Genomic DNA, 27,807 nt, shown 5'->3' with positions numbered 1-27,807 from the left:
TTTTCTATCACAATTTTCTTTTAATTGACTTATCTTTTCAGCTCTGTATACAGTATGTATTTCTTCACAACGGATATATGGTATGTTCCTAAATAGCAGTGAACATGGCATCACACGCTGAATTAAAAATGCATAAAAAAAAACATTAGACAAAAAAGAATAATCTTAAATTCATTCACTGTAGTACTTTATTATAATCAGAAAAGTTTACATTTATCCACCCTTAAATTACAGTATTTAGTAAAAACAAAAAATTCTCCTACGAAGAATTACTGTATATATAATCTATAGTAACACTTAAATAACATGTGATTACATTCAAAGATTTTGGTTTAATTTTAATTACATGTTCAAAGAAAATATATCTGATTATGGTGATTATACAGTGAATATAATTTATAGTACAGTATGTAGCTAATAGTAGCTAATAGCACTAGCAGGGATTTGTGCTAAATACGAAGGTATATTTTATGATATATACTTGCTATGCTATTAATTATATATTAAAACCGCTCAGAACATCATTGGTTGCCCAGGCTGTAAGACACCTCAACTCATCCTCCGTACTCAGCCATAAAAAAAGCTTTTCTTGTGTAGCATAGAGGGACTACAAATTGCATTTTGTTGTTCAACCCATTGACTGTATATAAAGATGGACGACATGACAGCTCCCCAAAGGTTGTGTCTAAAAGGTAACCCGCCAAAAACTTGAAAAAAACATACAAAACCTCTCACGAGACTCGGTGCCCGACAACCTGCCCGACAACCTATCCTAACCTGAACCATCTCGCGAGAGTTTCTCAAATTGTGGGTTACCTTCTAGACACGACCAGATGCAAGCCAATCAGAGCAGAGCACATGACTTGTGTTCGGCGTCGTCGGGTCATGGCTAGAAGGTAACGCGCAAACTGCGAAACTCTCGTAAGATGGTTAAGGTTAGGCATTGACCTTGAATAGTTACGGTTAGGATAGGTCGTCAGGCAGTGAGTCTCGCAAGTTTTTGCATGTTTTTGCAATTTGCGAAAAATCGTGGAATTTAAACTTTTTTGATTATTATTATTATTATTATTATTATTATTATTATTATTAATAATCTTTGTTAATTTATGGACAGGACATGTCATATTCATTGGGATTTGAATGCATCCAATTATATAGAATTTTAAAAAATAACTGTAGAAGTTTTGATGTAAACTATGAAAGGGACACTTCAACTTCTGTCGGGGACAGTGTTTAGCCTGGGTGAGAAGAACCACATAATGCAGAGCGGAGTATTCTAATTATTATATTATAGTATATACTATTAACAAGGTATTTCATACAAATATTTGTTATAAGATTTAGTTAGTTCTATGCTTTCATTTGAATGCCAACAGGGTCACATTAAAATGACAGATGATTTCAGACCTCTTATCATGAAAGAGATATTTAACTCAGCAGCACTTAAAGGAACAGTGTGTAACATTTCGGGGGATCTATTGGCAGAAATGGAATATAATATTCAAAACTATGTTTACATTAGTTTATAAATCACCTGAAACTAAGAATCGTGTTTTTGTTAGCTTTGAATGAGCCCTTCATATCTACATAGGGAGCAGGTCGTTTCCATGTAGTCCGCCATTACTGCATCGCCATGTTTCTACTGTAGCCCAGCACGGACAAACCACACACTTAACTTTTCTTGCTTGGGCTGGAGTCTATATCGTTACTAGCTGCCGCCTCTCTCTCTCTCTCTCTCTCTCTCTTGCTTCACAACTCACTTCCCACACACACTTTAAGCACTTTACTCTTACAATAACTGGCTGTAGATAGGGCCATTTGCGTTTTTGCGTTGGCCACCGTAGTTCTCCTACACGCTTGGCACACGGGGAGAGGCATTAGTTGGTTGCAATCTGCAACCTCACCGCTAGATACCGCCAGATCCTACACACTGCTCCTTTAACGTTTTAAGCACTTGACCTCATCACTTGCAGCTTTATACTGAATTACGAACTTTTTATGTGATACAAGTACTGCCAAAAGTCTTAAATATACAATAACAGATATAGCTTAACTTCTATAAAGCATGGGTATAATACAGCAGTGCCTCCATATGTTGGCCCTTATAAATCAGTTTAATTGGATGGATTTCTATAACCATTACAGATCCACTACCATGATTGTTAATACACACCCCTCTACATCTGTCATAATGTGATACCTGATGACATTAATGTACAGTGTAGATATGATACAATATCATATTCACATATATAATAAATTATCTTACATATTAATAATTCATTAATATCTATATGATATTATATAGTAATAATTGTGTTCTTGTTGACATGCTTTGGTTGACCTTCCACAGGCTTCACCCTACAAGCCTGTGAGGTCTACAATGGCTTTGATGAAAATGGTATCATCTCTCAGATACGGGCTCTTGCCAGCCAGTTTAGCTAGAGGACAGAAGAGCGGGCAGCCACTGGCGATGTTCATCTCACTGATCGGCCTCTGAAAAGAGGTGGAGGTGACATCAGGGCGGAAAGCATCGATAATGTGCTCCCTGTTGTTCTGATCCAAGAGCATTAGAGTCACCTGGGGAAAGAGACGGAGCTTGTTTTGAGCTATTCGTTGTGGTGATTGAGGATTAAGTAAGTAAAATGTATATAGCGCGTTTCACAGACATGAGTCACAAAGTGTTTAACAAAGGGCATATGCAAACATATAAGAAATAAATCATATAAAATGAAGTGACCACACAAGCCACGTAAAATGTGTGGAAAGATAATATAGAAAGTTTTGCTACCTTCTGACTGAACGGCCATTTGAGCAGAGCGTCACACTTTCCCCTCATGACGACAAAGAACAGCGAGAGGTGTGTTCCTCGACCCGTCCCGTCGCCGTTCAAATACAGCCTCAGGCACATTTTGTAGCCGTATTTGCTGGAGTAAAACGCTGTGAGGAGAAAAAAGAAGAATCCAGAATGTAAACGGAGCCTAAAACAGCGTCATGTGTTAATAGGAATCAGTCACATGTCCGCTCCCTGAAGGACAACAAGGGCGTAGAGAAGTGGAATTTCCCTCGACTACACGCCAACACTTACAAAGCCACATGATCTTAGCTCACTCAAATTCTAAAATAACCTTTCAGCTGAGACAGGATGCCTTTTGAATTGATTGTGTCTTTCAATTTACCTGGTGAGAACATTGCAGGTGTTCGACCGGCCACAGCGTCCTGTCTGCGGCGTGAGAATTCAGAGATTTTCCACACAAATATCCCGTCGAAGGTGCAGAACTGGAGTTCTCGCACCAGCTGGTCAGTTTCAGACAGCTGCAAGTCTCTCATGTTGACCGTCCGCTCCAGCTGACGCACTTTATTGGAGAGGTTTTCGATTTTTTCCTGGTCTAAACGATGCTGATGTGCGAAAGCCTCCAACGTAACTGAACTGCGCTCCACCTCTCGGTTCAGGACACACACAATGTTTTCTAAAGCGTTCACCTGTCAAAAAAAACAGCAACAAATACATTCAGATCCTCATTCAAAAACTAGAAATATTGGCGGTTAACAAACCGCATTAAATCCATTAACTCACCTTTTTGTCCACGTCCACAGACTGCATGGAGGCTGCAGCTCCAGTGCCCATAGGGACTCCCTCCTCAGGAGCCCTGTACAGGCCCAGACCAGAGTCCTCCTGCCACTCTCCCTGAGAAGAACCAGGAGCCACGGACAACACCATGGGCAGCAGCAGACGCAAGTGCTCCATGGTGCTGCTGTGCTCATGATCGCCGAGCTTCCCGTTCTCTATCTAAGAAACAACAGAGCTTAGTTAGCTACTACTGTAATTAAAGGTGCAGTCGGTCACTTTGAGAAAGTATGATAAAAAGTTATTTTCGTCACTATATCTCGACAGTAGTGCATGAGACTGATAATGTGTGAAAAAAATTGTTTTCCTCTGCCTCTTCTTAGTGCTCCTAATGGCATTTGCAAGTTTCTACCGTGCCCGAACAGAAACCAACCAATCATAGCCGAGCTGGAGCTGAGTCAACTCGCGAACTCCAATCAAACGGTCAAACTAGGCGGCGCTTATCAAATACGAATCAATATTCTGTTACTGTAATGCCTATTTCTGTAGTGTACTGTTTAATTGTAAAATGAGAAGGTTTGTGACCCAGCAGCCATGTTGTTGAGACAAAACCGAGCAGTGATCGACAGCTGCTGTAGAGACGGCTCGGCTCTGATTGGTTGTTTTCCTTCGGTTTGTGAAACCGTATAATGCCATTATGAGCACAGGAGGACACAAAGTGTAATAACTTTTTTATCATATTTGCTCAAAGTTACCGACTGCAGCTTTAAGTCTCAAATGAAGTGAAAGCTTGAAAACTGCAGGACATGAATGGTGTTACTTTTTAGGGTAGTAAAATTGTGTCGGTCTGTTTCAATAAGCAAAATACTTTAAAATAGAGACCATTATTAACGATTTAGCAATCATTGATGATTTTTTGGGCCAATAGAGTTATGAATATTTGAGAGTAAAATAATATTAATAATGAAATAGCAACCAATTGTTTTTAATGTAAATGCATAACAAACAAACATTTTTTCATAAGGATCTCCTGAAAACCTGGTTTGAAAGCTTCACATTAATATTAACATTAAACATTTAAGACTAAATAAGCAACAATAAACATTTAAGTTCAGGAAAAAATTAAGTTAAACAGATAAAAACCCAACTAATCTGCTTCATCAGCTAAACATGCAGCTAACGCCAGAGCGCATTTAGCTTGGTATAAAGATTGGAGGCAGATGGAAACAGCTAGCCTGGCTCTCTCCAAAAAAAAGAAGAAGAAAAAAAACAAAATCAACCTACCCGCACAAATAAAGCTCACTAATTAACATGTTAACATGTGCTTTAAAATACCTTGAAGACAAGTCTACCTCCAAGTATTTGCATCATTATATTTGTGGTCTGCTTCAATAAAAAAAAATAAAAATAAAGAAGATATCAATGAAGGCATTGTATTTGATTAGATTACTGTACATACCACATGTTTACAGCCCACATCACTGAATGGACAGGCACTCTTTGACTTGGCACAGGATTTGCTGTGGTCATTGAACTGAAGGTTGAATGGACAAGAAAAAAGGTTACGTGTCAGTGGACCGACTCTAAACATGCATCAACTTGAAACAAAGAAGTGAAAGTGAAGTCAGAATGAAACTTAAGTGGTCATAAAGGGAATTCTAAGGCAACGTTTCCTTTAACCTCCATTAGAAAGAGGACTTTCACTATTCAGATGATCAATACGTGGAACTCGCATGCCTCTAGTCTCATGGTACATTTATTGTTACTTCTCTTTTCTGTCTATTGTTTCTGTTTTGTATAATGCATTGTGCATGCATTTCGGATCATTCGGGGACAGGTGTTGCATGTTTGATTATAAATTCTCTGTAGCATTTGTCTATTCTATGCCACTTACAGTATAAATAAGCTACCCGATAGTTGCTTTATAGTTTTATTTTACGAGTATAACAACTATCAGCTTTTGTGCACAGAGGAAATTGTCAAGCATTACCATGCAGAGTAATTTAAAGGTCCCATATTATGCTAATATTCAGGTTCATACTTGTATTTTTACATACTCAATGTGTACTATCGTTCAACATACTTTTGTGTGAATAAACAGTGGTATGTATATTTTCGGACGCACTGAGCTGTAATTTACGTCGTCACTTCCTGAGAGCCTCCGTGCCGGATAAAGACGTGTAACCATGGTAACCCGTGTCAACCTCATGTGAACGATGGTTTGTGAGAATCAAAGTCTCAATTAATTTAAAATATATATTATGCCTAGCAAAGTGAAATCTTATACTTACAGTTAAATCGAAGAGTTATTGATGTTACAGAGCTGTCTGTCAACATCTGTTATGAACTATATCATCATACCACATTGCATTGTGGGATCTTTATGCCGCCATAGTGTCCAGCGTTGCATACTGTAATATTTCACCAGAAATAGTATGCAATTCACATACTATTGGTTTCATACTAAGGTTTCGGACATACTAAAATATCTCACATACCGTTATAGCGTACTAAATAGCATGTTAGTGTGGAATTTCGGACGCAACCTTACACTGCAACAGGAAATAAACTGGGACACATTTAGAATGTTTATGTTTAAAACTAAATATATTGCACGTTTGTGACATCACAAAGTTACAGCAATCCTGACGGCTTTTTTTAAAGGCTTTCTGAATACAGTCTGTGTATTTCTCCATGAACTGAGCGTTTCGATACTTTCACAGTATTCATATAGCACTTAAACTTGAGAGATGTGAAAATCTCACTATTTACAATATGGGGCCTTTAAAACCACTTCACTCCACACAGGAATTAATATTGAAAGTTATTAACCGCTCTAACCTTTTCTCTTGGGATCTTCTTCTTGCCACAGTCCTTGCATTGTAAAGGAAACTTCAGACAGATCTCATCATGGGCCTAAAATACACCGTGAGGGAGCATGAGAATATTATTTTGTGTACATTTATAAATAAACAACCATCTTTTCACTGGACAATCTTTATCTCTCACCTTGATGTCTTTAAAGTTGAAGGTCATTTTGCAGTATTTACAGTTGAGCGTTCTCGCTTCACACTCCCTCTCATTATGTCTGTCCTTCTCCGTACGAAGGACGGAGGTTTTGCAGGCCTCGCACTGTATCCGCTCAAAGTCACAGCGACCTTCATGCTGAGCCTAAAGATGGAGGACAGATATATTATTACTACATTCATACTGCCTGCATGTGTCTAGTATTCATTCCTTTTTTTAAATGACATCAAAGAAAGAGTCTTGCTTAATGCTGTTACAGCATACTTGGCAGATGAGCATCATAAAAGCTTGTCAGTTGGTTATTATTATGAACATGGCACACCCTTATCAATCATTGTCAAAGTTAATGCTCTGCACAATCTGTCAGACACACCTGCATCAAGCGTGGTACAGGATGTCCTGACGGTTGAAATGTTGAAAAAACAAAACACCATGTATCTGGGTTGATCTCTAGTGCATAAGAGAGCAGGTGAAGGGTGACAACACAGTGCACCTTCTTGAAAGTGATAATAAGTAAGGGATAATGCCCAGTGAGCCAGTCATCGTTGTGAAATAAAAAGGGGTTTACTTCACAAAAATGAGCCGCTAGCTGTACACTATCCCGCTTATTACACGGCCACTTACTTAAGAAACCAATAATATGACACAAAAATAGTCCGCCAGAGTCCGAGATCATAACTGCGCCCGTAGCAACGGTCTGTTATACAGAGCAATGGTCTGCTGAGTAATTCTAATTATGTAGTTATTGATGTAATTATGATGTTTTTCATGTAACCCAATTAGGAGAAATAGTTTGAGACGTACAATTTAATTATTTGTACTATATGATTGTTAAAACAAATAATATAAAAGACTTTTTAAGTCATTATATAAAGTTAAATATAAAGTTTATAAAGAAGAACTTTTTCAAACATCTGATCTTAAAACAAACGAAACCGAATCTCCACACAATATAGGAAGTCACGATGAGGAAATAAAACTGCAAAAAAACAGAAGCACAGAAATGAAAAAGTGAAGTATCACAAAATACATTACTGTGCTGTTTTTGGACTAAAGCTGTAAAGTGCTTGATAATCGAAAATATCTTTTTAAAAAATGCCGGGGAATGAAAAAGGCGGAGCTCAACTGGGCGGTGGTCTTTATGGACGAGGAAGTCATTCTCTTTCAAAATAACAACCAACTGGAGCGGCTGGCGCCGCAGAGCACGAACCACAGGTAGGCTAGACAGTTTTTTGCTATGACTGTTTACTTTTCAAACGAGCTACACCGGCATAACTCGAAACCAATAACCAAACTGAATATGAATCATCTTTAACGTCTTTCGAGTCAAATCCCTGTTCTTACCGCGCCACTCACACACCCCGTTTAGTCTATTTTTCCAGCTAGTTTTGGGTGTGTATGGCTAGCTAACGGCAGCGCGGATCTTTCCACACAAGTGACTAAGACGACAGCCCACAAATGTTCACACGAATGTGGGTGTATCACACAGCATAGTAATCATCTCTTGAGCACTGCAATCAAACTATAGCAGACTTTGACACCCATGCTTGTATAAAGCGAGCACGAGGTTCTTTATAACATAGACAAGCCAACCAGTGAGAACCACATTTGCAAATCATGCAAATAATCTTCTCATTTCAAACATTTCCTGCCATCACATCACTTTACATTTCCTGTGTAGAGCCTGACTTAAATGGGGTTATACAGCACGGTTGAGCAAAACCACAAACAGACAGAAAGCTCTACAAACATCCTTTGCTCAGTTAACTCTTTACTACACAAACTAACTGGCCCCACACAGAGAGATTTACAGTAGAAACAGTAGATATTTACTAAACACAAGAACACACACAGCTTTTATGATTAGGGGGCTTTTCTGTTAATATATAAACCACAGTTTCTGTAAGATGTGGCTCACTGTCTGGACCTGTTCCTGTTTCATATCAAACAGTAATTATAAACTGAGAAGTTCCCTAGTGAAATGACAAAAATCTAGTTTCATTATCATGTAATGGTCAGTTTAACCCTTTATCAGCAGTCCAGCTAATCTTGGGTTTGAATGGCCTTTTATATTCTGGGTACTTTCCCACTGAGCTGTTGTTGTTATCTGGCTGGTAACGTAGGGACTTTCCAGGCCACATGTTAAGTTTCACTTCCTGTTTCTCTGCTATAGCAGAGTGCATGCAAGCTGCAGTGCATGCAATACAACCACGGGTTTCAGCAATAGAGACTGCTGAAGGCTACAGGGGGAAAAAACGTGACCCGGGGAATGCAGAGTATGGGGTCAGGGTAAACCCTGTGTGGTGATGTTGGTTTCGAAATATTCTAAAATACTTTGGGTAGAGTAAAGTGACATTTGTACAGGGTTAACATGCCACAGGCAATCAAGTAGAAAGCACACCCACAACGACAAAAGAAAGGCTGAACTTCATACTTCACCTCGTACTCTTTTATTGAGCCGGTCCAATCACAGCCCTGGTTCAAACACCTGGCAGGCAGACTTGCTATTTCTCGACCGGCTGCATTGTCTGGAAATGCCTGGTGGGCGAACAAAGAACAGAGTGAGGTGAGCACATAAAGGCTCTAATTATAATAGCAAACAGACATAAAAGGTTGCATTGTATGATGAGGGAAACTCCCACCAGACTGGAGTCATATGGCTTTCCTGCCAGTGGGAGTGAGGGATGCTATACAGATTACAAGATGTCTCATAAAATAACAATGTTGGCTGGTACATTTCATACTTCTTAACTTACCTCATTACTATTTAGAATGGAAATAGGCTCCTCGTATATCTCCTCTTGGCGGCAGGCTTCACAAGGCTTTGGCCCAGAACTGACAAACAAAACAGGTTTGTGACTTTAAAGGAAAAAGACAGCTGGTTGGCGCCAACAATTTCCTGCTGATTCATTACCGCAATGACTTGCTGACTAGTATGGACCACAGTTCAATGACACGAATCATTCATAAAAAAATACAACAGCAGTGAAAGAAGCTTGTAGCGCCAAACAAACGCTGCAATTTGCAACCTTTGATGAGGAAATTAGCGAGAAAAATGCATTTGCTTTTGCAAGACAAATAAATGAATAACAAAACGTACATGTGAAATCATCATTATAACATGATGAATTCGCATGTAGAGGCAGAAGTGGTTTCGATCACGTGCAATCAGCTCAATTTCACAAGTGGTTTTGTATAAAGGTTAAAGTTTAGAACATGTGAAACATTTCACATGGAACGAAAGACACATGACACAAGCACTTGAGGTTTTCGCACCATTCACATTTGGCACGTGAAAATTAAGTGCTTTTTGCAGTTGTGTGAATGATTAGCAAGATGAGACTCCAATACATCCATGTTATAGAGGTTTAGTTTAATACATGGTTTTATGTATAGTTGTTAAAATGATTTAAAAGGTACAGTGTGTAAGATTTGGCAGCATCTAGTGGTCTGGTTGCAGATTGCAACCTACTGAGTGCCCCTCCGCTCACTCCTCCCTCGCCAAGACTGCGGTAACGTGAGCCGCCGAGTGCAAAACCGTGGTAACGCCGTTCGCCTCGCTGAGAGGACATCCTTACTATAATAACACTTGGCACAACAGAAGTCAGGCGGCGGCTAGCGATACTACAGTTTGGCACTACGTGGTTCATGTTGCCGCAGTTTCACATGTCGGACAACTACGGTGGCCTTTAGGTAACATCAAAACGTGAAATGCTCTCTCTAGAGCCAGTGTTTGGTTTGTTCGTTCTACTATCTACTGTCGAAACATGGCCTACTCCGTGAAGAGGACCCGCTCCCTATGTAGATATGAAGGGCTCATTCTAAGTTAACGAAAACACAACGATTCTTAGTTTGGGGTGATTATACACTAATGAAAACATAGTTCTGAATATTATATTCCATTTCCGCTAATAGAGCCACTGAAATATTACACACTGTTCCTTTAATTTCCTGTACTGTCACCTTATGTTTCATGATAAAGCATGAGTCAGAGGAAAAAGAAGTGGAAATAGAAAACAATGGACACCTTTAGAATGAGTCAGCATGGTCAGATCCTTGTGATTCACTGACATCAGTAAAAAAAAAAGTCCAGTCATGTGAGGGATGAGTCTGAATAAAGTAATTGATCTTGGGTGCAAAAAAATTCCCCAGAGGCGAGCAGAGATAAGAACACAGGATGTGCTGAAGCGTGTCCGGTAAGAGGGTAAGCATTAGGGGGTGAAGGGGGTTTGCATTTCACACGGCTGTAGGTGGTCCGAGGACCTCCGGTGTACCTGGTGAGCTGCTTGAAGCAGTGTACACAGAAGCGGTGGCCGCACTGAGCCTGGACAGGCTTCCTCAGGACCTGGAGACACTGCTGACATTTGTACTTATTCTCCATGGGCACTGAAAGCACACTGAGGGGGATCCCTGGTAAAGAGCTGGGGCAGTCCAACGAGATTCGGGCCATTCTTCTCCATCAATCTGATGCTATATCCTGTCAATGAACACAGTACATAACAGCGGTTAACAGCCACGCATGACCTTTAGAAGTACAGAAACTTTTACAGCACTTGTGCAATCTTTTCTCTGACATACCCGTAATTATTGAAATGTCACCCGTCATTACTTACGGGACATACCTTTCATTACTTATGGGTATGTCAGAGTTACACCTATTGGAAGTGTCAACACATGGGGAATTCATTAGCTGAATATGACATATGAGTAGCATCCAAGCCCTAAAGCAAATATTTGTACAGTGAGAATATAAGGCTGATTCATCACTGTGAAACCGTGTTGCAACAGCCTAAAACATATTTTATATGGTCACCAACAAATGATGTAGGCATGTACCAGTAGTGGAAGAAGTATTAAGACCCTTTAAGTAAAAATAGCAAACACTACAGTGTAAAAATACATTGTTGCAAGTAAAATTCATGCATTCAAAGTCTTACTTTAAGTAAAAGATCAAAGGTAAAAGTGCTCATTATGCAGAATGGCCCATGTGTACCTCACTTTAATGTTGTCGCTGGTGAAGGTGGAGCTCATCTTAAGTACTTTATATACTGCTAGGTAACTTAACCTGTGATGATACATCATTATTTTGATTTATTTTTTTGGATTTTCTATCAATATTCTGAATCGGCAAAGTAACTAGTAACTAAAGCTGTCAAATAAATGTAGGGGAGTAAAAATTACAATATTTCCTTTCAAAATGGAGTGGCGTTAAAGTATAAAGTAACATAAAATGTAAATACTCAAGTGAAGTACCTCATAATTGTACTTATGTACAGTACTTGAGTAAATGTACTAAGTTCCATTCCACCACTGCATAATACCATGTATGCAAATAACACATACAATTCATAATGATGTTAAACCGTTGAGACTACAATGGAACCTGTGTGCAACTAAAATTCATTGAGACATAATGTGAGGAAAACATTTTTGTTTGTTTATAAGTTAATGGCCAAAATGTAATTATAGCATCTCTATTGGCTGATTTACCATTAGTACGTCTTTGATGTGAATCTAATTTGTGCACCATGGTCAAATGGCTCGCTATTTATATCTACGAAGCCTATGTGTGATGCGTGAGAAGTCATTTGAGTTGTTGAGATACAGATCTTTTGGAGAGCAGACATACTGGTGACAGATTTGTCTGATGAGTTGCTCAAGAATGTCAACATGGTGGTCAGAGCGGATATTTAGTAAAGACGAAACACTGATGCCAAAACAGCTTTCCTAATATCAGAAAAAGGAAGACATTTTCAGCTTTTCTTTACTCTTACTGCATATCATTATTTTTCTGTAAACTTATGAACGCTTCCCAAATAAGTTCATCTTTGTGTCCGTCAATACGAACGAAATCTGGTGGAATTGAAAATGGAAATCCCAGAACAGACAACAGACAGCTCTTGATACAAATTATTTAAAAATTATGCAAATTATAACAAGCCCAACAGATCACCATAGCTGCCCCTTGTTACAGTTCAGGAGTTACTGGCCAAAACAGAGATCCCGCCCTCTCTGGTGGACCACCATGGGACCTTATCTCGGAAAAAATATGAACGATAGTCAACGATGAGAGACAAATATTTTTTTGATCCCCTTGGAATTGCGCCATGATTCACACATATGTCTGTCAATTTAAAACATAACTTTGCAAGTCAAGAAAGTCCCAGCTTGTTGTAAAACTATTGAAGTACAAGACTTTGAAAATATGTTATTAGAAAGACTACACACCCAAAAGCGTCGTAAGTGCGTCACTCTCGCCTACGCTAAGATGCCTGTGTGTTTTGTACTGGGATGTACTCATACTAGCAACGGGTCTCGCTCGTTCTCTCACTTTCCGGCTGATAAAAAGACCAGTAGTCGCTGGATAAAACACATCAGGTAAGATAACGTTACATTTGTGCGTGGTCATAGCTAAGTTAGCTAGCTAGCTAGTGTTGGTGAACTTATATCGTGCAAGTCGAGAGATGTAGCTCACTGAGCGGTTTCACACAAAACTAAATGCTACAACAAACCTACGACAAAATGCATCTTTCTTGACTTGCAAAATTATCTTTTAAATTGACCAACATCATATGTGTGATTCATGACATAATTCAAATTGGGTCAAAAAAATGTTTTGTCTCTCGCCGTTGACTACCGCAGATATTTTTCCAAAATGAGGTCCCATGGGGTCCACAGGAAGGGGCGGGACTTTGCCTCTCAATTAAAGAGTTGCTACACAAGACTAATAATTGAGCCTGTGTTGCCATGTAGTGGTTACTATATGCTCTGCCTGCCCACAATATATGGAGTACACAATGCACAATAGATCAAAGTTGGGTGTGGTCGCAATCTTCATAATAATAACCTTTATTTGTATGGTATCTGTGCTTTATATGAAGTAAAAATCTTAAATGCAAATATTAAAAGCCCCCATGTTTATGATTTGAATATTCCTTTCTTTGGCGACATCTGGTGGAAGTACCAAGAATGAGACGTTATTTAAATGTCAACAGGTGTGAAATATGGTGCAGATTAAATGACGTCTCAGGCAAGTTTTCCTTCCAATTAAACGATACGTTGCCTAAGTGCTATGAGGAACTGTTGTATCAAGTCTTTTATGGTAACAAACTGTGCGTTTCACTATCCATACTACCATACAATTATTATGGCAGAAAAAGATTTAGTATGTCTCAATACATAGTATGTCAAATGCAGTCTGACAAAAATACCAAGATGTCCTACTACATCTGGTCGCATTTTGCAGTATGCAAGCCAGCATGCATTTCTGGCTATTCTGACCCACATCCTCTGCGCAGCGGATATATGAGCAGAGGATCAAAGTTCAAGGCGCAATGTCATGACGAAGTAGTATGTCCCACTTGTATGCATACTGCATGTAACAGTACGTACTTTGTAAGGGCAGCTGCAGTATGTACTGAAAGTTAAAAGAAACATATGCAATCTGGAACGTAGCCAAAGTATCGTTGCACCGAACTTCACAAGTAGAAAGTGAAAGTTTCACAACTGGTGCAATAGTTAGCTTGCACTATGGACCACATCAATCAGTAGGACATTCAGCTAGGTCAAATTTTGCAGCATCAACCAGACTTTCCCGCTCTTTGTCTAACTCATAGCTTATAGCTGTGAGCTGCTACAAGGCTTAATGTGTGCTTGGCTAGAGGTGCGTGTGATGCGTTATCAGCTTGAACCTTATCTCCCTACCAACGGATATGATCTTATCAACTTCCTAGTCATAAACAATGCTGGTGGTGTTCGTCAGATAAGCTGGAAGTTTCGCTGTAACTGAACCGGAATTTCTGCAGTGATGGCGGTAAAATCTAATATCATAGACGGACTAAAAAGCCTATTGTGGAAATAATTTCACCCCCAAAGTCTACTGCATTAAGTGCAGTAACAAGGTCGTGGAAGAACTACTTTTGCACAAGAAATCTGCAAACTTTCCCGCCTTTATAAATCTTTTAGAAATGTCTGCTCTATGAATGATTAATCTGTCTTTATGATTTATCATTGAAAACTCCCTTACGGGTGGGAAAATGAGTGGGGAGTGTTTTTCTCCATAAACCAGCAGATGTCACCATAGTGACATATTCGCATACGCCCACATAAAATACTCCATTAGTAAATATGCACACAGCTGTTTGTTTGCCAGAGATGGCGCCTAATGGATTTAGTGAAACACACAGCTGCAGAACATGGTATGCAATGTGTGTGCATGCAAGTCAACATATTGTATAGTGTCTCTGTCTCTACAAAAGAATATGAGCAGATTGCATGTCATGGCATGAAAACATAACCTCTGAAATCGTTCTGCTTGCCTGCAATGGCCTAAAGGTTGCATGATAATAACTAGTTTAGCTGGTTTGAACTGTAGACATAAACAGGTAAATAGCTTTGAGCAGTGGTGTCTCCACCTATAAGTCAATGCAGGTTTTGAAACAAAACACACAACAAGAAGTTCCTTCTCTGCATTTCCCTAAAATGGGAAAAGGGTAACAAGGCTATCTGTTTACACTACGTGGAGGTAAATGTCATATCTTCAACCCACATGGTTACAAAAGACACTATTTATCTTGCACAACCTGAGAGGGAAAACTTTATGGAAATTATGTGCTATGCAAATGTTAACAGTTGAGGATTTCTCAACTGTGCTGATGTGGCTTAAAAGTTAGGAAACATCTGTACCTACTGAACCCTAGTATTAAAGAACTTAAGCCCTCCCAGACACAGGAAATCTCCATAAACTTCAATGTAGGGATGTGAGATTAAGTGGCTCTGGGATCAAAACTTCATAAGATCAATTATACTAGGCAAATTAAAAATGTTACTGTGACCTACAAATTCATTTCAGTTTTAACACTGAACCCTACAAAACAGGAGTACATCTCATGCTTATCATGAGACTTACATTTTCCCAAGTGAACATATGACCAGTAATGCATTAGCAGCCAGACATTAGTTATAATAGTAAACATTCAAGCTACAAACAATATAATCTTTCATGAAACATTCATACTTTGTGGCATCTTTTCTATTTCATTCAATAAACATTTAAAACATTTGTGCTAAGATAAGGTTATTGGCTAAATCCCAATTTTTGATTACATTACAAGGAATTTTAACATTTGTTATCCTTTCTAACAAAATGAAATAATGTTGATACACCATTTTTGTATGAGTTTACATGTCAGCATTTTAAATTAATACTGTAATAAATTAATCTTAAACTTTGGCCCCATTACATGAAGAATGAAACAGAAATATTGGTTATATTACAGTGAACTTTCTAGTTTTCAGTTCTCTTCTTCTACCCTAGATTACTTCATGTCAACCTCAGGGAGCACCCCATTTAAGGCTGGAAGTTCCACAATTCACTTCTTAGAAAAGCCTGATACTGCTTATCATTGGAAAGCCACACCATGTCCCCCTGGTATCTTTCTCTGACTGCATGTCACATCAGCACTTCCAGTATATGATGACTAATATGTCTTGTAACACAGCAGTAAATCTATTTGTTTTAATTTCATAAGACCTTTGTGTTCAGACATGTACAAATAAAACAGAAAGATGATTCAGTAAGTCACAAAACACTGTTGAGTGACGTGGAAAAACAGCCTGTCAGTGAAGAATAAGCCTGAACGTGAATACACCCAAACTCTTTAGTTTATGTGTCCATAGAAACCCTGAGAGGGTTAGCAATTACAAACCCAGTGAAAGCAATCATTAAAACACACCCCACCATCCTGAAAAGACTAAGAAACAGAGCAGAATCTTTTGTACAATGTGGCTGAAAACATCAGAAACTTATGCAACATGAAAGCAGCCATACATAAGGGTTAGGGTTAGGGTTAGGGTCAGTGAAGAATGAGCCTAAACATGAATACACCCAAACTCTTGTTTGGTTTATGTGTCCATAGAAACCCTGAGAGGTTAGCAATTACAACCCAGTGAAAGCAATCATTAAATCAGGCAAAGAAACCCACTCAACTATCCTGAAAAGACTAACAAACAGAGCAGAATCTTTGTACAATGTGGCTGAAAATATCAGAAACAACATGAAAGCAGCACAGATACTACCAAACACTGAAGGCTGAGCTGTGACTAAAGTAAGTAAGTAGTCATACAGTAATCTTTAAGTTACAATTGTGGAAAGTTTGTGAAAGAAATAACACCAATAGCTGCATTCTCAAACAAAACAAATGCCTTGAAAAGTAAAGTACACCCAAGCTAGACCTTCAGGCTCCACAGCCATTTACTCTAGTCACAAACAACTTCCTCTGACTGCTTTTTAAAGCTGGTAGCAGCTGTGTAACTCCAGATAACACTGTCTGCACTGCCAAGTCTTTATACTCTCTCTCTGTGCACCTCTCTGACAAACTGCACAGAAACCAAACCTGAATATTTTACTCACCGAGTTCGCAAAGTCTGTTCACGCAATCACAAACCAGCCAACCTTTTAGTACTCACCCTCAAGTTACATCCCAACCCACTAGACACTCCCTACTCTTTGTAAAGGGCTTTGAACTCATAACCTCATGGGTATTTACCCAGGGTTTGTAGGATACAGACAACACTCATCATTTGTGCTTCTTTGTCTCTCTAAAAACAAAGCAAGGACGCAGCTAAACACTTCATTCACACTTATATAGCTCACTTACACAACTTTAGGAGGCTAGCTAGCTACATGCTAAGTCAGGCGGTGTGTGACTAACCCTATCTGCTAATCGGTTTGGCGACTTATCTACTCAGTTGACAAACTTGCTAAGCAAAGCAAGAAACAGTAGTTTAGCTAACTAACCTTGTCGTCTTCACTTTGTCTCTGCCGACGGACAGGAAACTACTCTACTTTGTAGAAGTAGAAGAAGGGCAGCTCAACCTTTAGCTGTGTTTACAATTTTTATTTGCTACGTTTGCTTACTTTTTTCAAATACGGCAGCTGGGAAGAGCGGAGTCACTCTCTCTGTGACTGAGTTAACCCCGCCCCCTTCACCAGGGCTGCCCCGGAGTTAAAAGCTATCAATGAGCATGTGATGACGCATGCGCAGTAGCGTTCACAATGTTTCCAGCCATAGCTAGACCTTTCCACCGCTCTGGTCCACGACTATACGCTCTGATCTCCAAAGGTATGAGTTTCTACAGCTAGATACATGTCCTCTAAGTTATTAAAGGAAGCGAGAAGCTATGGATACTTTTTATATAAGCCCAGCTAACTAGATGTAACTGTTTTAATATACAAATCAATGATTGACGAAGTCTAGTTGGCAGCATAGTTTACCAGAGAGGGCAACAAACAGCAGGTTACACACTCCTCAGCTAACATCCATGTAGTGATCTAATGTCATTAATGTCTCTAATTATGTTATAGCTTCAAACAATCACTAGCTAGTCAGATACTCTTTGTCTTTCCTGGACAATCAATAGAAAAGTTGCATCAGAATATTGATTTTTGTCCACAATAAGTGGGTGAACAGGTAACCAAAGTAATTAAACATTAACATGTCAGTGATTTATGAATGATATTCATAAACTAAACTGAAAAGAGTAACACTATTTTGTATGAGGGAACAGACAGCTTATTAAGGATAAGTTTAGTCACTTATTTAGTCATAAATGATGCCTTCACACTCAGATTTTCCCCAAATACTGTACACCTTTTCCCTTAAACATGAGCACAATCTGCCCCAGTCTTGGATATGTGCTGTATACTAGATCTTGCATTAGTAAATTGCTGGTTTCAAAAAGAAATTTAAAGGGGACATATTATAAAAAAGTGAGATGTTCATGTTTTTTTATTATAAAGCAGGCTTAAGTGCTATATAAATACTGTGAAAGTATCGAAACGCTCAATACACAGAGAAATACACACAGCCCGTATTCAGAAACTCTGCATTTGAAACAAGCTGTCAGGATTTCTGCCAATTTGTGATGTCACAAATATACAATATTTAGACCCTTTACTCAGTATTAAACTAACATTATAAATGTGTCCCAGTTTATTCCTGGTTGCAGTGTATCAACTGACAGGAAGTACACATTGACCCAAGCTGTTGCCTAGCAACGCAATCCTGTCGCAATTCTGTTGAAATGCGCTAAAACGGAGCGTTTCGGACATAGGGTAAATACAGGCATGTTCAGACCGATAGTATGAGGAAAATTAAGGTTTTTTTTTAACATTACAGCATGTAAACATGTTCTAGTAAAAACACAAGTATACAAGTATGAACCTGAAAATAAGCATGATATGGGACCTTTAAGCTCTGTAGCAGTATGTATGGAGGTAGAGTCTGTTACAGTTTGAGTGACTCACTAACATTTCTGATACACATAGTATTCACACTTACCTGTTGAGAACAGAGCTGAGTGCTTTGGGGTAGGGCTTCAACTAACAACTATTTTCATTAGCAATTAATCTGACAATCATTTTTTTGATTAACAAATATGTTTTATAAGATTTTGTAAAAAAAAATTCAAAAAAATTACCTTCTCTACCTCCCAAAGCCCAAATTGACACATCCAGATATCTTGTTTTGACAAAGCAACAGTCCAAAAATATTCAGTCTAATATCATAAAAAACTAAAAACAGCAAATATGATTTTGGAAGCTGAAAAGTTTGGCATTTTTGCTTAAATAAAAATAATCGACTACCAAAATTAGGGTTGCAACTAACATTCTATTCATTCTTGATTAATCTGTTGATTATTTTCTCGATTAATCGATTAGTTGTTTGGTCTATAAAATGTCAGAAATTGGTGAAAAATGTCAATCAGTGTTTCCCAAAGCCCAAGATGAAACTGTCTTGTTTGTCCACAACTCAAAGATATTCAGTTTACTGTCATAGAGGAGTAAAGTAACCAGAAAATATTCACATTAAAGAAGCTGGAATCAGAATTTTAACTCCTTTTTCTTAAATTACTCAAATCGCTTAATCGATTGTCAAAAAAGTTGTTGAATAGTTGACAACTAATCGATTAATCGTTGCAGCTCTATCCAAAATAGTTGTCAATAAATTGTCTGTCGACTAATCGATTTGTCAGCTAATCATTTCAGCTCTATTTTGGGGTCTTTAATTTGTACATAACAATTGAACATTAAAAAGCAAAACCCATGCTACCATACTATTTATTATGCCAGAAAAGGATTTAGTATGTCCCAACACACAGTATGTTAAATGCAGTCTGCCAAAAATACCAGGATGTCCTACTACATCCTATTGCACCAGGATGTCCTACTACATCCTACTACACCAGGATGTCCTTCTACATCCGGTCGCATTTTGCAGTATGCAAGCCATGTCAAATGTTTTTGCTTTGTTATACATCATTATCAATAAGCTGTGTTGTTATTGTTGTATGAGGGCAATAAAACACGTCAACTAGTGTATTATTACTTAATGTCTTGGTCCAGTAGTGTAAATGTATCTAATGCTGCTCCACCTTTGTCTCAGCAGCGTGTGTCCACCAGGTGCGCAGTAGTAGCAGTGCGTTTACAGACAGAAGCTATGATGGGCTGTATCCTGGACATGTCTACACCACCCCCATCCAGAAAGCCCTGCTGGCTGTTGGGTCAGGTGTGGCTGCACTACAAAATCCCTACAGACATGGTGAGACTTCCTTCTTTTTTTAATTGATAGCAGAGTGTTTAAAACTAGGGCTGTCAATCGATTAAAATATTTAATCACGATTAATCACGATTGTCCATAGTTAATCGCGATTAATCGCAATCTAATTGAACATTTTTTATCTGTTCAAAATGTACCTTAACGGTAGATTTGTTAAGTATTTATTTATTTTGTTATATTTTCTTTAAACTTTGATATTTATTTTGCATTTTCAGCTCTGGGCTGAACATCATCAGCATCCATACAGAAATCATCAAAAAAATACAACACTTAAAAAAACAGTTGTCAGAAGCAGTTAAACATGTACTGTATAAATTCTCCAACAACACATGCATCATGTTTCATTTAAATGATCCATTTTTCTCGAACCGTTGATCTTTCCCTGGAGGTTCTGCTTTATACCAGTTTCTTGTTATAGCTTTTTTTTGCTGGCTATAAGCATAATTGTTGCCAGATATCTATCTGCTCCATGCACAACCTCCTCAATGTTCCCTAGGTACATTACAGCTCAATTGTTTGGAAAAGCATATCCCATAATGTCATTAATAGTTACATTTCCATTATTCCAGAAAGGCTTTAGTTTAGTGCAGCTCCAGAAAACATGGGTATGGTTGGCCTCCAGATTGCCACAGAGCCTCCAACATGGTTGCTGGGTCTTTAGCTGTTTGATTTGCGGTGTTATGAAGAACCTAGTAAGATTCTTCCATCCAAACTCTCTCCATACTCGTGAACTAGTAGTGGTACACTGTGTCATACACATTTTATACCATTCTTCATCTGAAATTTCTATATTTAGCTCTGATTCCCATTTGCTTTTTATTTATAGAGCTTCCTCTATTCTCCCCTAAGGCCTTGTAGAAGGCTGAGATGGCATGAGATCTGCCCTGGTGATGTGAATCCACAATAATTTAAATGATACCATTCAAATCTATTTTAGAAAATATCAATCAATTTTCTCCTCTTTCATAAGATAGTCCCGTATTTGTAGGTATCTAAATAAATCTGGTCTTTCCAGACCAAATTTCACCTTTTTAATTCTTGAGAACTTATACATGTCCCATCTTTGAGAATGGTACATAGAGCAGTGATACCTTTTTCTGTCCATTGTTGGAACCTTAGATCATATACCCCTGGTTTAAAGTTCGGATCATATGCAACCCTGTTCAGTACATTTCTTTCACATTCGAGTTTATATTTTCTAATTATTTTATCCCAGATTTCTAGTGTAAATGTTGGAATTGGATCCATTAAATGTGTTATAGTTCCTGTTCGTTCTTTGTTTCCTACCAAAACTGGAATTTGTAGATCCTGAACTTTCATCTCTATATCCTTCCATCTCGCTTCATAATCTGAGGTGCACCAACAGCCTAGAGGCCTTAGCTGTGCCACGTAGAAGTATTCTTGTAGGTTTGGTAAGGACAAACCTCCTTTATCTGTTGGGAGTTGGAGTGTTGTACATCTTGTTCTGGGTTTTGTTACCATTCCAAATGAAATGATATTTGTTTATCCCAGGAGGTGAATTTGTTTTGTGGTATCGTTGTTTGGTAAAGACTGAAATAGATACAGCAACCTTGCTACAATGTTCATCTTAACCACCTGGATTCTAGAGCTGAAGTCTAGAGGGATTTAAGTATTTAATACTGTAAAGGGGAGACTCATGGGTATGCATAGAACCCATTTTCATTCACATATCTTGAGGTCAGAGGTCAAAGGACCCATTTGAAAATGGCAGTTTTTCCTCACCAAAATTCAGCGCAAGTTTGGGGCGTTATTTAGCCACCTTCGTGACAAGCTAGTATGACAGCCCACTACATCCTAAAAAGCGCAACTTGCGTTAATGCGTTAAAGAAATCAGTGGCGTTAAAGCTAATTTGTGTTAACGCGTTATTATGGCGTTAACTTTGACAGCCCTAATTAAGACACATACAAATATAACTGCAACAGCCTGATTTGACCTGTATCTCTACAATCAAATCAAGGCAATCTTAAAAAACAAAAACAAAAGCCTTCCCATGAACAGTGAAGTACGGCGGTACATCCCAGTCACAGATGACCAAGGGTATATTCAAATATGGAAATACCTCTCCTGATAGTGGTGCAGTAGAAAACCCCTAACGTCCCTAACCTGGGAAAGTCATTAAAAATCAATCATATCTGTTTGACTAATTAGGAGAATCTTTAATACATTGCAGCCTAGTGGAAATTATGAAGTCCATCGCTCCTATTTAATACAAAAATTATAAAACTAATTAAAATATCTTATTCAAATAAAAAAACTAAACTAAGAAGTCTTATCATAAAGTTTACTTAGCAGATGGAGTTTGCTGATGAAGGCCACAACATGTGGCTTTAAGCTCTGAAAAAAAACAAGAACAAAAAAACAAGTTAGTGAGCGTTGTGATAAGAATATCTCGTCACACTGCTTTTTCAATGTCAAGAATGAACCTTCAAGCTCAAGTCAACAAAACTGCTATGACCTGGATAGGTTATTCTGTTATTTGGTTTGTAAATTGATTGGCTTTGGGAATTATAACATATAATTATAATGTAATTCTGTCAAATAGATCTCTCAGTAAATTCTAACTGAATGCTAAAATGTTTAATTATGACTAGATTACAAGACAAAGACTAGGATGTCTCATGTGTTTCATCATCTATTTCATTTTTCAGTTTAAATGAAACCAACGGGGACTGCACCTTGAGTTTCTTTTCTCATGTACTCATTCTCGATCATTTACTCTCTGGAGATCACGATTACATGCTTCTAAATGTCTGGGAAACAGAAATGAGAATAAATACAAAGCAAGGTCATATGTCAGTGCATTTACCATGAAACTTTCAGGGAGGAAGAGAGAACTAACACCTGTTATGTGACATGTGTCATGAGACCTGCAGGTGTTTTTAAACGCCTACACCTGACTCTTAGTCCCCAATATCGGTTGAGACACATTCAAAATACTGTATCCTGTGATTATAATGCCTTTTTCTTCATTTGCCCCTTCCTGCCTGGTAAACAGCCAGGTCATTCCAACTCCATGCCCCCAGTTTGTAATGCTGACTCTGTTAAATGTTTGTAGTCTCCAAAAACAAACCGCGATAACTCCATTGACATCACCAGACATTTTCTCATACCTGAAAAATCCCCATCAAAGCCACAGAAGACACTGAACAGCTGTTTTCACACGCTGACTAGTACTCCTTGTGATGACTAAACTGATCCTCAAGTCAGGTAGATTTAAGCTATATTACACACTTTATTTAAGACAAACTGCATATTATTAAACTGTAGATTATCAATGTAACACATTTGAGAATCTTTAAGTCGAAAATGTACTTTACGTCGGGTTATTACACGGCTTGTTGAATACTCAATTATGATTGGTCAATCACGGCGTTCTGAGGTCTGTTATTTCTTTATAGCAGAACGTTGCTATGTATAACAAACCGTTGCTATGGACGCAGTTCTGATGTCGGACTCTGGCGGATAACTTTTGTATCAAATTATTGATTTCTTAAGTAAGTAGCCGACTCTAGACTCTAGTGCAATAAATATCGAATCACCACCCAAGTATCGTGATAGTATAGAATCGGGAGATAGGTGTATCGTCCCAGCCCTATTGTTGTGAAATAAAAATGCATGAAACTCTTCCTACAGACATGGTTGCAGTCCTCGGGGAGACGACAGGACACCTGGCGTTGATCAATCTCAGGAACAAGATGAGAAACGATCCTGAAGGCTACACGATCCTAACGTGAGTCATTGTAACACCATCTAGTAACTTTTTTAATTTTTACTTTTAAATTTTCTCTGCCATGAATGAAATTTGATTTAGTCCTACTTGTTAATGGCTGGTTACTACAGAGAGAGGCCCAGGATCCGGCTGTCTACACTTGATCTGAGAGAGATGGCCTCTCTGCCCGACGGCTCTTTCGGGAGAGAATACCTCCGTTTCCTGGAGGACAATGTGAGTGTTCGTGTTAAAGACTGATTACATTTCCTCAGAATTCCATTCTTCTAAGTTTCTGTTTCGTCTTTACTCACGCATTCACTTTCCTGTTCTCCTAAGGACGTGACTCCCGACTCAAGGGCAGACGTGAAGTTTGTGGATGACGAGGAGCTGGCTTACGTCATGCAGAGATACAGAGAGGTCCATGATTTGCTCCACACTTTACTGGGCATGCCCACCAACATGCTGGGTGAGTCCGGCTTCACGAATGGAAAGTGAAAATGGTACCCAGATAAGATCATTATATTCCAGACCATCCCCATCCTGCACAAATCTGTCATCCATTCATTTATAGGAGCTTAGGAATGGAGCAGGATATGTTGGAGATAACAGACAAACTGTTATAAAAGCATTGCCTACTGACCAAATCGGAGCTAGGTGCGCCGATCATAAAATAATATTACACAAACATGAAGAAGTTAAACACATAATCCAGTCTAAAAGCAACACAGTTTAATGGTGTAGGTGATAAGATCTGAAAGTAAGCCTGCTTACAGCTTTGAAGTATATTTTTATATTTATTTTTTTATTTGCTCTCAAGTCTGTTTCACACCGCCGGAGTTGGGGACGCAGCTGAAAGAAGGTTAAATTGTCATACACGCCACAGCTTCCCAAAAGGGTATAGGCAAATTAAGTTTCTTCTCTTCTTTTCTATAAGCATCATATTAATTTAACGGAATACACAAAGTAATTATAGCCAAATCTACTCATGCTCTAGTGATATTATAAGTCTGTTTACTTACGTATTCACACATCTGCATTTTTTTCTTTTGCCAGCTGTCCTTCCTGGATTTGGCAGCTTCAACTGTGTTACTTTTAGTCCAGATTATGTATTTAACTTCTTCATATTTGTCTAATATTAAGCCGCTCTGCTGACACTAGACTTGTCCATGTTTGTGATTGGTCATTTGCTGTAAACACCGCCCCTTTCATGTGAACGCGTTCATAGCCACATTGAGAAACCCTGGGTTGATTTACAGAGTTGATAATCAGCATGGTAGGACCACTCAGCGGGATATCGGTTGTTAGGGTTAGTGAATCCAGACAACGAGAAGATACCCCGGGTATGTTGAACTCACTTCGTAGTACAGGCCTCTGGAGCCACACGTTCGACTGCTGGCAGAACAATGAAATTCCCACCAGAACTTAATTGTGTCTCTTCCATGTTTTCCTTTCCAGCTGCCTTTACACATTCCCTGCTTCTCAAACCCCTTTTCTCTACATTATTGATCTGAACTTTCTGTTTTGCCGGCCATATTAGTTCTATTTCACAATAAACCGCTAGAATAAAGAGGAAAAACTTATGCTTAGTAATAGGGTTTCACATCTGGTTTCGACACGCTTAACCGTCAACTTCCTTCTACTTTTCTCTACTCTTTTTAACTGGATATTTCTTTCTCTTTATGCCCCTTCTTGCTGCTTTCAGGTGAAGTGGCAGTGAAATGGTTCGAAGCTGCTCAGACTGGGCTTCCCATGTGTGCTCTTGGAGCTTTGTTGGGGCCCCTTCGGCTGAATGCAAGGTACAATACCAGTGTTTTGACCAGAGTTTAAACTACAGCACAGTACTACTGGGCCACAGAGACCGAGGTAGTCCGTTACAGTTTGAGTCACTCACTAACATTTCTGATACACATAGTATTCACACTCGCAGCAAACAGCTGAGTGTTTGGAGTAGGGCTGCAACTAACGACTATTTTCATTAGCGATTAATCTGCCTATTATTTTCTTGAATAACCGATTGTTTTATAAGAATTTGTAAAGAATGACCATCTCAATCTCCCAAAGCCCAAATTGACACATCCAGATGTCTTGTTTTGTCTGAGCAACAGTCCAAAATCCAAAAATATTCAGTTTAATATCATAAAAAAACAAAAAACAGCAAATATTATGATATTGGAAGCTGAAAGGTTTTGCATTTTTGCTCAAAAAATGATTTAAAAATAATCGATTACCAAAATTAGGACTGCAACTATCGATTATTTTCATTGTTGATTAATCTGTTGATTATTTTCTCGATTAATCGATTAGTTGTCTGAAATGTCTGAAAATGGCGAGAAATGTAAAATCAGTGTTTCCCATGACTTTTTTTGTCCACAACTCAAAGATATTCAGTTTACTGTCATAGAGGAATAAAGAAACCAGAAAATATTCACATTTAAGAAGCTGGGATCAGAGAATTTTGACTCCTTTTTACTTAAATTACTCGCTTATCAAAATATATGGCGATTAATTTAATAGTAGATAACTTATTGATTAATCGTTGCAGCTCTAACCAAAATAGTTGGCAATAAATCGTCTAATCAATTAGTCAGCTAATCATTTCAGCTCTACTTTGGGGTCTTTAATATGTACATAACAATTGAACATTAAAAAGCAAAACCCCGACTCTGACAACGCGACCTGCTAAATTTTGTATCAGAATTATGAATATGTTGTAAACATTAATTAAGTTTTTGTCTGGCTCTAGTGTGACATACCACAGAGAGATAAGAGGAAACACTCCGACTACTCCATATCATTGTTACCATTACAATGAACAAATGATTGTAAACCGTCTCTTTACCTGTAAATTATTAGTCCTTCCTCATTCAGTAACAACTTCCTTTTGGGAAACTGGTTTATCAGGAAAAAAAATGATCTTCCTTGTTGTAACACGCTAAACTTTTCCTCTCTTGCATCACCTTCTCGTAGCCGCTTACAGTCGCTGTTCACATCCTTGGGCCCCTGGGCTCTGCAGAATGGTAGTCGGGCCCGCTGCGTCCTCAGCATCTTCTACGAGAGACGATGGGCGCAGAGCATCAAAGACCTCCGACAAGAGCTCAACATAGACCCTCCTCCCGTCATACTCAGTGCTACCAGCAAGAAGAACACCTGAGAACGACAAAAAGAAGATGAATGATTCAGGAATCTCCGGGGAAAATACTTTTAATAGCGGGAAAAAACTGAAATAATTCAAGTGTTATCCTTTTGTGGAAGGATGTCGAGGTAATTTCACAATTACCAAACTTTGGCGTGTCAAGTTTGACTTTAAATTGTGAATCATTTTGAGAGAAATAATTTCAGCTGTTGGAACAGTTAAGTTTTTATGCTCTTCTGATGCTGCTAGACGCATAGTTCATGTTCAGTCGCCATCTTTAATAGCGGAAATAACAGAAACAATTGAAGTGTTTTCCTGTGGGGAAGGGAGTTAACTACTGAGGAAATTTCACGATTGCCAAACTTAGGCTTGTCAACCGTTACTTTGAACTGTGAATCATTTTGAGTGAAGTAATTTGCTCTTCTGACGCTGCTAGACTCAGCTCAACAGGTCATGTTCAGTCGCTATCTGTTGTTGAGAAACTGTGTATTTGTATCAAGAATAAAAAATAAAAAAAATACAATAAGTCTTTATTTAGGGGCTGCAAAATTTTGAAAAAATATCTAGTTGTGATTATTTTGACTGATATTGCAATATGATTTGAGATATTGGAGGGAATGATCATTTTTACATCATTATTCTCATTTTCATTGAAAAACATTTTAAAATTATTATAGTGTGATTTGTTTTGCGTGGATCTGTAGCAAACAAAGATGTTTTCTTAAGCCA

At 38.4% G+C, this 27,807-nt stretch overlaps 2 protein-coding genes across 5 annotated transcripts; one reads left to right on the top strand and one right to left on the bottom strand.

Annotated features, from left to right (window-relative positions):
* On the bottom strand, positions 1-27,030 carry traf2b (Tnf receptor-associated factor 2b). Of its 3 annotated transcripts, none has more exons than XM_037752264.1 (11): positions 26,903-27,030; positions 10,870-11,072; positions 9,352-9,430; positions 9,035-9,133; positions 6,578-6,739; positions 6,410-6,484; positions 5,028-5,102; positions 3,578-3,790; positions 3,180-3,483; positions 2,792-2,940; positions 1-2,580 (listed from the first exon to the last, which is right to left on the bottom strand). In XM_037752264.1, exons 2-11 carry the CDS (start codon positions 11,043-11,045, stop codon positions 2,362-2,364), a joined length of 1,551 nt encoding a protein of 516 aa, XP_037608192.1. In that variant the 5' UTR covers positions 11,046-11,072; positions 26,903-27,030; the 3' UTR covers positions 1-2,361. The 3 variants fall into 3 exon arrangements, with proteins under 3 accessions (XP_037608192.1, XP_037608190.1, XP_037608191.1); XM_037752262.1 differs by lacking the exon at positions 26,903-27,030 and adding an exon at positions 17,394-17,544; XM_037752263.1 differs by lacking the exon at positions 26,903-27,030 and adding an exon at positions 17,007-17,116.
* On the top strand, positions 17,549-27,638 carry coq4 (coenzyme Q4 homolog (S. cerevisiae)). 2 transcript variants are annotated; one of them, XM_037752265.1, is made up of 7 exons: positions 17,549-17,718; positions 20,041-20,196; positions 23,870-23,966; positions 24,077-24,179; positions 24,282-24,411; positions 25,648-25,741; positions 26,913-27,638. In XM_037752265.1, exons 1-7 carry the CDS (start codon positions 17,652-17,654, stop codon positions 27,094-27,096), a joined length of 831 nt encoding a protein of 276 aa, XP_037608193.1. In that variant the 5' UTR covers positions 17,549-17,651; the 3' UTR covers positions 27,097-27,638. The 2 variants fall into 2 exon arrangements, with proteins under 2 accessions (XP_037608193.1, XP_037608194.1); XM_037752266.1 differs by having other exon boundaries at positions 17,556-17,718; positions 20,044-20,196.
* The last annotated feature ends 169 nt before the right edge of the window (positions 27,639-27,807 follow it).

The sequence above is a fragment of the Sebastes umbrosus genome, chromosome 19 (assembly GCF_015220745.1).
Source record: "Sebastes umbrosus isolate fSebUmb1 chromosome 19, fSebUmb1.pri, whole genome shotgun sequence".
Classification (NCBI taxonomy): Eukaryota; Metazoa; Chordata; class Actinopteri; order Perciformes; family Sebastidae; genus Sebastes; species Sebastes umbrosus.
This window is presented reverse-complemented; position numbering and strand designations above follow the sequence as displayed.